This window comes from Gobius niger (genome assembly GCF_951799975.1).
Source record: "Gobius niger genome assembly, chromosome: 10".
Taxonomy (NCBI): Eukaryota; Metazoa; Chordata; class Actinopteri; order Gobiiformes; family Gobiidae; genus Gobius; species Gobius niger.
The window spans coordinates 22,205,995-22,218,150 of record NC_136861.1 but is presented as its reverse complement, the minus strand read 5'-3'; the positions used below and the strand labels follow the sequence as shown (position 1 = coordinate 22,218,150).

General features: G+C 40.1%; 2 protein-coding genes across 2 annotated transcripts; both read left to right on the top strand.

Annotated features, from left to right (window-relative positions):
- The first annotated feature begins 1,334 nt into the window (after window positions 1-1,334).
- On the top strand, window positions 1,335-3,498 carry LOC306969542 (uncharacterized protein). Its single transcript, XM_079565180.1, has 2 exons — window positions 1,335-1,440; window positions 1,525-3,498. The coding sequence occupies exons 1-2, from the start codon at window positions 1,372-1,374 to the stop codon at window positions 1,984-1,986; spliced, it is 531 nt and encodes a 176-aa protein (XP_079421306.1). The 5' UTR covers window positions 1,335-1,371; the 3' UTR covers window positions 1,987-3,498.
- Window positions 3,499-6,020: 2,522 nt separating this feature from the next.
- ccnf (cyclin F) lies at window positions 6,021-12,072 on the top strand. Its single transcript, XM_079564927.1, has 17 exons — window positions 6,021-6,129; window positions 6,776-6,930; window positions 7,073-7,179; window positions 7,260-7,327; window positions 7,418-7,614; window positions 7,694-7,747; window positions 8,291-8,395; window positions 8,471-8,548; window positions 8,878-9,017; window positions 9,177-9,341; window positions 9,422-9,545; window positions 9,642-9,822; window positions 9,911-9,998; window positions 10,249-10,348; window positions 10,412-10,539; window positions 10,767-10,942; window positions 11,127-12,072. The coding sequence occupies exons 1-17, from the start codon at window positions 6,117-6,119 to the stop codon at window positions 11,540-11,542; spliced, it is 2,295 nt and encodes a 764-aa protein (XP_079421053.1). The 5' UTR covers window positions 6,021-6,116; the 3' UTR covers window positions 11,543-12,072.
- Window positions 12,073-12,156: the final 84 nt, after the last annotated feature.

The window sequence follows — 12,156 nt, the reverse complement described above, 5'->3', positions numbered from 1 at the left end:
CCTAAACAGGCTACCTGTCAACAACAGCACTCCTTACACTACAGAGAAACTGAAATTGTGACTATACCATGGCAACGTGTGTTAGTTTATCCCCATCCTACACTGCCTGACAAAAAAAAGATCACATGTTCCAATAATTGCTTGGACCACCTTTAGCTTTGATTACAGCATGCATTCGCTGTGGCTTTGTTTCTATAAGCTTCTGCAATGGCAAAAGATTTTGCATACATTTTTCACCAAGGTGTTGCTGATGATGGAGAGTGACCATGAGCAAAACCCCCTCCAGCACATCCCAAAAATTCTCAGTGGGTTTAAGATCTGGCCAGTCCATGTGTGAAAATGATGCCGTCTGATGCTTCTCGAACCACTCTTTCTCAATGTGAGCCCGATGAATAATGGCATTGTCATCTTGGAATATGCCCATGCCATCAGGGAAAAAGAAATCCATTGATGGAGCAACATGGTCATTCAGGATGTTCAGGTCGTCAGCTGATCTCATTCTTTGGGCACGTGGTGTTGCTAAACCAACTACAGCAACCCCAGATCATAACAGTTAGTTTTTGTTTTTGGTCAGGCGGTGTATATTTTTAGGTCAGCTTCCGTCCATATGCAGCCTTTTCAAACAGAAGAAAAAATACAATCCATTTATTTACCTCCCAAGGAACCATGATTGATGTTTACCGATTAATAAGAATAATATTTGACACTGCCTTTTTTTTGTCTGGGGTAATCCATCTTAAAAATCTTTTGTATCATGACAAAATTGTAATCGCATTTTACTAATAAACAAAAAACGATAAAAGTTAGATTTTTTTTTTTTTACAAGGATTCCCTTGATTCAGTGAGATCTACCACTGGCAGTATGTGTGTGGGTGGGAATGAGTGGGACATGCATGTGTGATTTTGTCACATGTGGGCATGCTCAGAAATGTTTTTACTCATGTAAATATAAAAGGATTATATGGTGATATTAGATCAGCTTGTGGTTTGTTGAACACATTGTTAAACCCAAAACAACATTAAAATTAATATAAAGGAATAGGAATTTGAGTCAAATGTATTTTCAGCGAATTTAAATGTATCTTAAGGAAACCATGATTTAATGCAGTTTTAAGGAGGCTCATGTTCACTGCTTGAAAGACTTTTCTCGTGAGACACAAATGCAATTGAGATGCAGTGATGGGGAGACAAGAATACATGGGGAGCTACACACTCGGCCCCCTCCCCCTCATGCTCTCCCTCTTCAATCTCTGACGTAGTATAAAAGAGCACCTATCAGACGACTTTGACTTGCCCATTCACCTCCTGAGCACCCTCCCCTTTCTTCAGGCTTATATAGAGGCTGCGTCTGTACGTACAGCACAGTGTACAATGTGCTGCCAGAGAACCAGCAGGCACAGCGCAGAAAAAGAGCCAGAGGAAAGCAAAGCAGGCCAAAGTGTGAGTGGATTTTTGGGTGTTGAATTATTAGGCTCTGACACTCAACTCTCATTTTGACTCCAGTTTTATCTTGTGTCTCTCCAGGTCAGAGCTGACCACAAGCCAAGCCCAGGAGTTGCTGATCGCGATCTGGATCTGCCTGCACACAGACTCAGCATGGGCTGTGCCACTGGCCACTTGGCTTGCCAAACCCAGCCTGCAACCACCTTAGATCAAGAGTCTCAGTCCCTTGAGGCAGATGCGGCCAAAGTCCCTGATGCGCTATCATCCCTCGAGCGTCTGTCCCAAGCCACAGGAGGCATGGAGAAATCTTGGTATCGCTGCATCTTTCCTTTCGGAATCATCTCCTTGGTTATTGGTGTAGCTGGAACGGGTGTAACCTACACTTACAATGACTTGCCTCAAACTAAGGTGGTGTCTGTAGTGCTGCTGGTTCTGGGATTTTTGCTTCTGGTAATGGCCACTACTTGCTGGACTGTCCATAAGAAGAAAAGAAGGAAAAAGAAGGAAGCAGTCTCATTAAATTCTGAACAATGCCCGCTATGAAGCTGAGGAGAAAACGCCTTAAACTGAAGGAACATGCTGTGAATAGCTATTCAGAATGCATTCAAATATTGTATATAGAGGGACAGACCTCAAGTTATGTGGCACTGTTTGTTCTGAGGAGTTGACTTCAGAATGGCACATGGAGGCTTCACCAACACTGCTTTATCAAACAGGTATCCAGTGTCAAAACAACCTCAGTGGAGACCCTTCAGAAATATGCACCGCATACTGCACACATACTTACATGCCCGGGAACACGACTCTTGCACTGCTCCACAAGAGTCAGAGTGTGTCTAAGATGCTATGCAGAGCTGTTGCTGGAGTTGGTGCTCACGTCACAAGGGACGTCAGTCACAGCATTCCTACTGCTGGGACAGGTGACTCTCCAAGAGGCCAGAAGTGGGCCAAAGACCGCAACTCGACACCCATCCAAATAAGCTGTGCAATCGCGTCAACGGCCAGCGTCATTCACTCATCCTGTGACACCGCAGCAATGTGCAGGGGGGGCTTTTTACGCAATGGGACAGTGGAACTTGAGTCGCTGAAGATCTTGCTGGAATCTGCCTTGATGAAGACATTGAGACCAACTTGGATAGTTTAAAAAAATATGCCGGTTTATAAAAGTCTAAAAAGAGATGAAAAGCCAAGATTGTCAAAGATTTGCACATGTTGGCCTTGTCAAGAAAACAATTTTATAGCTTCAGCTCAAAGAACAGAACTGCTGCCATTCTGACTGACAGCTTGCCCTTCAGGGAGTGTGAAAACATGTCTACGTGGGGCACCTCACATCAGGATAGGCAGGCATTACTGTAAAGCAGTGCTTAAAGGGCTCGGCCAATATGTAGAAATTACAACCAACGGCATGGTCTAAAGCACCATTTTAAATGCCTCGCACTTAAGGAACAAGACTGTCACATTCCCATTTTCAGATTTTTTTTAATCATGTTTTGATTTTTCTTTAGTATCAACAATTCACAAAATGGTGAATCTCAGTTTGTTTGTTTTACGGATCCAAGTTGTTGTCTGTCATTTTGTTGGGACACCCTTTAAATATTATGATTTTTACTTTGCGTCTCAGCTCAACCATTTATCCATTTAATCTGTTCCTTTGCACAATCTTTTCTAATCCACATTGTTGTTTTAAAGATAAAGGTAGCGTGTGGTTTTAATTAAACGTTCATTATTCTCTCACTCACAGTAACAGAGTACTGGGACACAAATGTCTAAAACTGTAATAGCACTAACCTTTTAAACTATTATTGATTACTGCCGTATTGATCTTGGATACCAGATTAGTGACACTTTCTGTGGAGTAACATGTGCCTATGCATCCATTGTACACAGTTAGCATAATGCCAAAGACACAGAGGCACGTCTTTCTAATCATCAGACTGAAAGTGGCAATCTGTCAGAAATATTGCAATGGATCAGCTTGGAGCATTTGAGTGTCACCGAGTTCTGAACTTAAGATGAGTGTTAGATGGCATGCAATGTACACAACTGGGAAAAAATAGAACATTGTTGGGAATAATCTTGCAGTGTGAAGTTGAAGTCTTTCCCTGGAGTCAAAATGGGAACAATAATCTTGTACAAACATGGGGCATTAATGGATCGTAGCTGCACAGAATAGATAACATTATGTATTTCCTACATTTTATGTCAGGTTCCAAAATAAACCAAACAAAAACGTATTTCTCTCTATGTATTAAAAAAATAAGAGGTAGGACTTCTGTAAATCCAACCTGAAACAGAAGCTAAATTATTAGATATATGCATTTACATGCATTAATAATAATAAATAATAATAATACTACAACATGCAGTTGTGATGTTAGATTAGATGGTTGACTGCAAGCAAATGTTTGCTGTTAACTTTTGCCATTTCCACACATGTACAGTACTTAGTGGTGGCTTGTCAAATATTTGTTGTCTGATATTCTGTTGCTTATTCTTGTTAGAATAATTTACCTTCTGCCTTCACTTAAAGAGAACCTCTACCTCTCAATGCTGCGGGGGAACTGTCCCTCACTCCTAGGTTGCTGCTGTCTGCTGATGCTGTTGGTCAGTTCAGGAAGTGACAGAAATCTCCCCTCTTACTTTTGGTTCTGTGTAAATATCTCTATTTTATATTTGTACAGTAACTTTTTATCCAAATGTATGTTGATTGTATGAAAGTAATTAAATATCATAAATTACATCAGAAAAAAAATAATGTTTTTTTTAATTCGTTTTTAGTAATTATATTGAATGTGCTGACCTCTGCTGGAGCAGATGTGAACTCAATCAGAACTGTTTTGGAAACCCAATGATAAATAATGAGATGGGCATACGTGGTATTGCGTTACTTGGTTCCTAAAATATAATATGATTGTGACCTGGACTGCTATTATGTAAGCGAGTAAGGAAGAACTGTATTTAATGATGGTTTTATTGGGTTTAGAGACTTCAAATTGACAGTCTGAGGAAAAACACACAAGGCACCAGGGTTTCGTCTTCATCACCACAACGTATAGCCTCTGCCTAAGAGTTTAAACTTTATGGTTTTAGGGTTGATAACAGACACAGCTGTAGTCTCATGTGATTATTTTCCTGCAGCCTACGTGAAACCACTGAAGATCTAATGGTGGGCTCTGAAAAACAAACAAATATATATTTTTAAGCTTCAGCTCGTGCTTTTTATTATTTAACTGAATCGAAATTGTTTCAAGCACTTGTTGATCTCATGGGAGGAGCAGTGTAAATCCTATCGACTTTAACCTCTTACCCCCCACCTGAACTGAGCACATTTTCTCCACTTTGGCTTTACCCAAATCTAAAAGCTTCTTGAACAAAACGTCCAAACGAGACGAACAGGAAGATGAAAATACAACAAAAAAGCGACAAAAACATGCCTGAAAAGTGATGACAAAGCTACAAAAGAACAGCAAAAAAAAAAGTGACAACATGATGAAAACGTTGGGTAAAAGCGTCAAAAAACGATAAACTATGAAAATAAGACAAAGATGTGACAAAAATGAGGCAGAAAACACGACGAAATGTGATAAAACGCGGTGACAATGCGACAAAAAAAGTTGTGATCAGTTATGTAGGTCTTAGCTTTCAAATGAGGCGTTTCTCTGGCTTATAGGCATCGAGAAGCTTTTAGATTTGGGTAAAACTGAACTGGAGAAAATGTGCTCGGTATACTGCATGTTAAACTCAGAAAATAAACCTGGCGTTACTGATTTACATGTGATTAAAAGGCTGCATTATTACAAGACGGATTAAAGACGTACGGACACTAGAATGCGTGAATTGACGTACGTAAAACGGGCCGTGGACGCAACGTACTTGGTGTAAATGAGGCGTACGAGGTTATACTATCCATAATCAAAGCACCTTTAAAGCCACTAAAGGCCTGAGCTCTCAATCAAAATACTAACAGGTTAATAATGAATAATTAATTATATTTCTTGACATGTAGTGCAAACATAGCCTAGTACTTCAGTTCAGGCTTACACAGTCCTTGTCGTATAAATTATCAAAATACTAGTAAATACTTTAATACTACTTTTTACTGCGTATATGTCCCTTTAAATAGGGACCTTTAAACCGCACTACATTCACAACTACATGACCCACAATCCACAGAAAAGGCGTGATTTTACGGGGCCTTCGTATATATTTCAACCAACTACTTTCTTCAGCTGGCAAGCGCGTACTTCGAAATGGTTTTACAATATCCAATGGCAACCGTCCTTTGTAGTGTTTATAAAGTTCAGCCAATCAGCGCTCGCGTTGTTTAAGATGACCAATCAAACACCCGCTGAGCCCCGAGGAGGCGGCCCCCTGTTCCTCCAGTCAGACCTCAGCTCGTGTTTAAACAGTGCGCGCGGGCGGTGCTACCGGGGCGAAGGGGCGTGGTTAACACAGTAAGGACGCGTGCTTGAATTTTTGAATTTCAGGAAAGGAACTAGCAACATAGACAGCACTACTGGTTTTGCATCTGCTACATCGATACTTCTTCACTTCTTCACGTTTTGTTATTGTTAATTAAAAAATAAGTAAACAGTAAAAAGCAAGAGTTAAATCGCTGCCGATTCCTGTTTCACCAGCCATTGGAACCACCACGGTTTGAAGAGAACTTTGAGATGAAAGGAGGCGGTGAGTAAATTACAGCATTTTACCTAATTTAGATTCCGTATAGCTATAGTTACTTGTACTGTAGCTATAACGGATCATCCATAACTTTCATGAAATTCTTTATGTTTTGAGTTAAGACAAACTTTGCGATACTTTCGAATACATTCTGCACCCAAGCGGTTCGCTAAAGACATGGTCATATTATATCAATAATAATTCACTCTTAATCCAGTATTGTGCATGCGTACAGGTCTGCTGTTAATTAAAAAGTCTGAAAACGTAATATAATATAAAAGCGTTGTAACTTGCTGCACGTCGTGAGATGAGTTTGAATGGTGGGAGGGAAATTTGGGCGCTCACACGAATAGTTTTTTAAAAAACTCCTATTTTGATCAAACATTTGGAATTTCTCTCTTTTTTTTAAATAATGAATGTTGTGTCACTTTTTGTAAAAAGCAAAACAAACATAGATGGAGAGATATTGCTTTATGCTGCTGTTATCAAGTAGAGTAAAGAAAAGTGGGTTGATCTACAAGCTGATCATTCACTGAACTGAAATTTGTATTCAAACATGATATTTAGGTTGTTTTTATCACTAACCTGAAATACATTTGTCTGGTTAAGTGGGTGGCTCTATGATAAATAATAATATTTTGTTGTCTTACAGTGCTCCATTGCCATTGCTCAAAATGCTATTCTGTCCCGGTTCGGAAGCGGGTGCGTAAGCGGTCCCCATCTCTGACCTTGCTGTCTCTTCCTGAGGAGGTTTTGCTTTGTGTGCTCCAGTGTCTCTCTGCTGAAGACCTGCTGTCTATAAGAGCTGTGAGTAAATCCCCCCCGGAGTACAGTCACACTGCTCCAATATTTACTAAGCACGTCCCTGTCATCTCCAGATTTTCTCTGACTGCTCCACCATCTTGTGACCATCTGGTACCATTGTGAATGCTTTTGTCATTTGTTGCAGGTTCACTCTCAGCTGCGAGACATCGTTGACAACCATTCCAGTGTTTGGGCCAGGATCAGTTTTAGAGACACGTGGCCTACTCACTCCACATTGTGGCTTTTTGAAAGGTACATTTCCAATTGTGCCCTGAAATACTGATCAGTTAAAGTCATTACTTAAATTTTGTAATGTATTGATTTATTTTCAGGGCTGCTGAAAAAGGGAATTTTGAAGCTTCTATCAAACTAGGAATTGCCTATTTATACAATGAAGGACGTAAGTAACTGCATGAAATACCTTATCAGTGAATAGCTAAACTACTTAGTAAAATCCGATTCATATAAATGATGCTCTTTTTGTTTTTAGCATTATTAAGTGATGAGGGAAGAGCGGATGTATGTGGTCGAAAGGCATCCCATTTCTTCAGTCTTGCTGAGGGTCTTCGTCCTTCCACTGCTGATCCCTTTATGTGGGTGTTCATCCGCCCCCCTTGGTCTCCCTCTGGCAGTTGCTGCAAGGCTGTAGTGTTTGACCATCTCAAGAATGAGTGTGACCAAAATAAGGTAACATTTTGTGGTTTGAAGGTGATCATCTGAAGTCTTCCCAATTATTTTCTGAAACGATAAATCATTTTTTTTGCAGGACATTAGAGGGCCCTTGTTACACTGTTTAGCCAGAGTTCTGCAGTTTTTTGAGGTAAGTGTAATGTGCATGGTGAATATGGAATGTTTCCACAATGTAAATAGAAGGGCCTTAGATCAGTGGCATCGGGACGCATATGCCACCGATCACAACAAGCTGCAATACTATTTTTAAGCTACAAAGTAATTGCAGTTTGACCCTGTTAAAGTATCTAGTCCTCACAGAGTTCTGTTGATTCAAGCATTTTATCAACTGTAATTTGTAACAAAGGGCTGTCACTGGGCCATGATCCACTGAAAGTGATCCTGCTACCCACCAGCTGAGAATCACTACCATAGATACTTCAGATGGGGCATTAATTATACAAATGGTCCAATTGTTGCTTTTGTTTATTCGCCAGATTACACAGCTGCCGTTTACCACTTTCGGTCGCCTTTCTCACCCATAATCTGTGCTTTGTTATTTACATCAGGGGTCTCATCAGTTTCACATAGTTTCAACGGGCTTGGTTTATTTGCAAGTGTTTAGGTGTTGAAGACATCCTGACCTGTGTGTTTATATAATAAAGAAATATTATGTTTTTCTTTTTTATTCAAGGAAGATGAAAAGCACTCACAGGCTCTGTCTATGCTGGAGCAGTCATCCAGAGCTGGTTGTTTACAGAGTTCATACTTGTTATGGGATCTCAATCGGAAAACATCTGTGAGTATAAACGTGCATTCGAGTGTTATAATCCTGATATATTTGTGTATCTTACACGTTCTCTTTTCCATTTAGATCAGTGATCCTGGAAGGTATCTACAGTGTGTACGTACTCTCAGGGACTATGCTGCTAAAGGATGCTGGGAGGCGCAGGTAAAAAAATGAAATAAATGCCTCAGTTATTGTTTGGTTGCAATCTGTAAAATTTGGGATAGATACCAAAGCAACTTGAGAATGGCTGTTCTCATGTTTCAGTGGCATAAATGACAATAGTGTGACTGTAAAGGCTGGTATCGTAATTGGTATCGGTGTCCGGAGTCTATTGGTATCTATTGACATTGAATCAAAAGTGGGGAAAAAGTGGTATTGCATATTGCTTCACTGAAATGCAACCAGTCAATCCTTTCAAGCAACAAATCACAACTGTTTCACTGTACTGTCTTTATGCAACACCTTAATTATACCATATTGTTGTCTTTCAGTTGACTTTAGCCAAATTATGCAGCACTGGAAATCCACTTGGCTTAGAAACAAAAGCCCGCACTGACTTGGTGGCTCAGTTTTTTGGGTTGTCCAACGCATCAACACGCTCCGACACTCAAGGCATCAAGGACAGCATGAGGTAGTCTTCCATTAAAATCTACTCTAATAGGCAGTAGTGATTAACTATCAGCTAAACTGTTATTATTTTTGTGATATATCTTTTTTTTTTTAATGTTAGACCTTTCTCCCATTCCCTCACATTTTTTTCTAACTTTAAATCTAACTTAACATTTTTAAGGTACATACTGGTGGATTGGCTTGTGGAAGTAACTACAATGAAGGACTTCTCCAGCCTGACATTGCACGTGACAGTTGGTTGTGTGGACCGATATTTGGCCCTGCGTTCTGTTCCCAAAGCCTATCTGCAGTTGTTGGGAATAGCCTGCATGGTGATCTGCACAAGGTGAAGTTTCATCCTAAAAATACAAATTAACAGTGCATTTGTTTTTGGCTATTTGTTTATTTATTTTTTCTTACTGACAGATACGTTAGTAAAGAGATTTTGACCATTCGTGAAGCTGTGTGGCTTACAGACAACACTTACAAATATGAGGACTTGGTTCGAATGATGGGAGAAGTTGTGTCTGTGCTGCAAGGCAAAATCCGCGTAAGTATTGCTATTCATGTATATATTTCCCTCAAAGTGTTTTACTTAAATGTGTTGAAGGTACACTAACATGCCAAGATGATGTTATGCTCTTAGATCCCCAACCTTCTAGACTATGGCGAGGTGCTGCTTTCTCTGCTGCCCCTGGAGAGGCGAACCACTCATCTCTTCCTGTACATCTGTGAACTGTCTTTGCTCTACTCGGGACTCACTACTCCACCACCTGCCAAACTGGCCTGTGCCATTCTGCTGCTGACACGAGCACTACATCACTACGGTAACTGTCGTTGGTACTAGGCGTATTAACCCAGCAGTTGTAACCACTATGGACTCTGCCATGACCTACGAATGCTGTCTCTTTACAGCTCCAATCTGGCCCTCTCAGGTAGTCGACTACACAGGCTTTTCCAAAGAAGACCTTGTTCCACTGTGTTTGCAGCTTTACATCAAATGGTAAGGCTTTGACATTTACTGTAAGACACACAAGATTTGTATATAAAAATTGCTCACATGTGAAGGCCATAAAAATGTACAGTTTATCCTTTTATTAGTTTTGTGGTAATTGGTTTTAAAATGTGTTTTTATTGTATATTTAATAATCTATATCTAAACACCGATTTGTGCAATGAACAGCAGTGACCTACTGAGTGATTTTTATTTATTGGATTTTTTTGGTAATATTTCCTCAATTTGCTTTTACCAGTTTCAGTCAGAACATTCCTACAGATTACAGACATGTGTCTCTTACTGGTGTGAAACAACGATTTGAAGATGAGACGTACCAATGCATCAGCAAAGAAAAGGTACTTTTAAATTTTTTTATAGCAAACATGAATGAAAAATTTACAAATACTTTTCCTTGACAGGTGATGGATTATAAAGAGCTATGTCAAATGTTGGCGGTCCCAGAGGAGAAGCCAGAAGTGGAACCGCTCAGTCCCTCAGTAGAGGAGGGTTGTACCTTCTTGGCCTCACCATCAAGCACAAGCAAGAGGTACACGGAAGCATGTCAATATACTGTATGGCAGCAGGGGTCACAGTGAAGGAATACACAATTAACTATTTGACTTCATGGCTGTTAATTAACACTCACTGTTTGTCACATTGTATAAAAGCATACATTGCTTTATCACTAAACATCTCCTTTTTACTTTGTAGCTTGTTTTAGTGCCATCACAGTCCTTGAATGACTCACCGATGTCTGTCCCCTGATAATTTTAGGAGACGTGATGACGGCGTGCGCACAAATCGAGGCAGTTTTATGGCTACACCCACAGCAGAGCTGTCAAACCAGGAAGAAACCCTACTTGGAGATATTTTAGACTGGAGCCTAGACACTTCTTGTTCTGGCTATGAGGGGGATCAGGAGGAGAGTGAAGGAGAGAAAGATGCTGAATGTGAGTATCATGAGAACATGTAGGGTGACTGAGTGGATATCCCTGTTGGTGCTCTACCATTGTGCCCAAAAATGTACTGGGAACCAAAATACATTGGAATAATATAAGTATGATTTTACTGAATGAAAAATGTTTAATCTGATTTAGCTAAATTATTTAATGTCATTCCTCTCTCCTCCAACAGCCTCATTGATTTCTCTCCAGCTGCACCCCATGGTTGATGCTGACAGCAGAGAGCAGCACTGCCGTGCCATGTCCAGTGATGACGACAGCCTCTGTGAAACTGACCAAGACCTTGTTGAGAGCAAAGACCAATCTATTTCCTCAAGTGCAAACCCACCAAGCTCTGGATATTCAAGTGTGAGCCCGTCTTCATCATGCTCCTCCTCATCACTCATTGCCTGCACATTTAAAAACCTCACCTCTAGTTTAGGTTCAGTCTCTGCCAATGCTCAACCTGGCTTCCGCCTGCTGGTGCCCATGCAGCGTCCAAAAGGTGCCTCTAGCAAACAGGTTAAGAGAAAAAATAAAGCAGCTCACAGTGGAGGTGAAGTGGACAAAACAGATGATGGAGACAGTGTTGGGTTTCTCAGTTTATAGGAAAAGTGAATGTGATTGAATATACTTGTATTTCACTGCATACTGCCTGGTCAGTTATGCTCCTGCACTTGGGTGTCATAGTTGATACTGTTACATTCAGTAGTTTCCACTTGTGAATCTCTCAAAAACTCAAAGACATAATGATTAACATATTGAATATGTTAAGTTTACAGGGAAAGTATACCTCACATGAGCCTTAACAGTAAAACCAATGACTTGGTTAGCTCGGAAACCACTGGTATTTGAGCCTTTCCTCAGGACAATTTTGTAAAGGTTAACACATGTTCATAGTTTCTAAAGCACTGAAATTTGTACTTAAAAGTCCAAAATGTTACTTTGCCGTGCATAATGTGCAGAGGTACTGTAATGTCTATGTTCAATGGCTATGTGACCAAGTAGTAGTATGACTATTACGAAATCTAACAAAATGAAACGAGGGGGGGAGGAGGATGGGCTAGATACAGAATAACACTTCTCTTACGCAATCAATGAAAATGTATTTATACAAAAAGGGAGTAATGAAATTCAAACATTACTTTAACCTCTTAACTCCCGCCAATTTTCTTCAGTCAGACTAAAAGCTTCATGAAAAAAGTGTTAAAATGGCGACAAAA

Coding starts and splice junctions, on each gene's coding strand:
- LOC306969542 (XM_079565180.1), top strand. CDS start 1,372: ATGTGCTGCCAGAGAACCAGCAGGCACAGCGCAGAAAAAGAGCCAGAG. Junction 1,441..1,524: donor AAAGCAAAGCAGGCCAAAGT/GTGAGTGGATTT, acceptor GTGTCTCTCCAG/GTCAGAGCTGACCACAAGCC.
- ccnf (XM_079564927.1), top strand. Junction 7,180..7,259: donor ACATTGTGGCTTTTTGAAAG/GTACATTTCCAA, acceptor ATTTATTTTCAG/GGCTGCTGAAAAAGGGAATT. Junction 9,018..9,176: donor GGCATCAAGGACAGCATGAG/GTAGTCTTCCAT, acceptor AACATTTTTAAG/GTACATACTGGTGGATTGGC.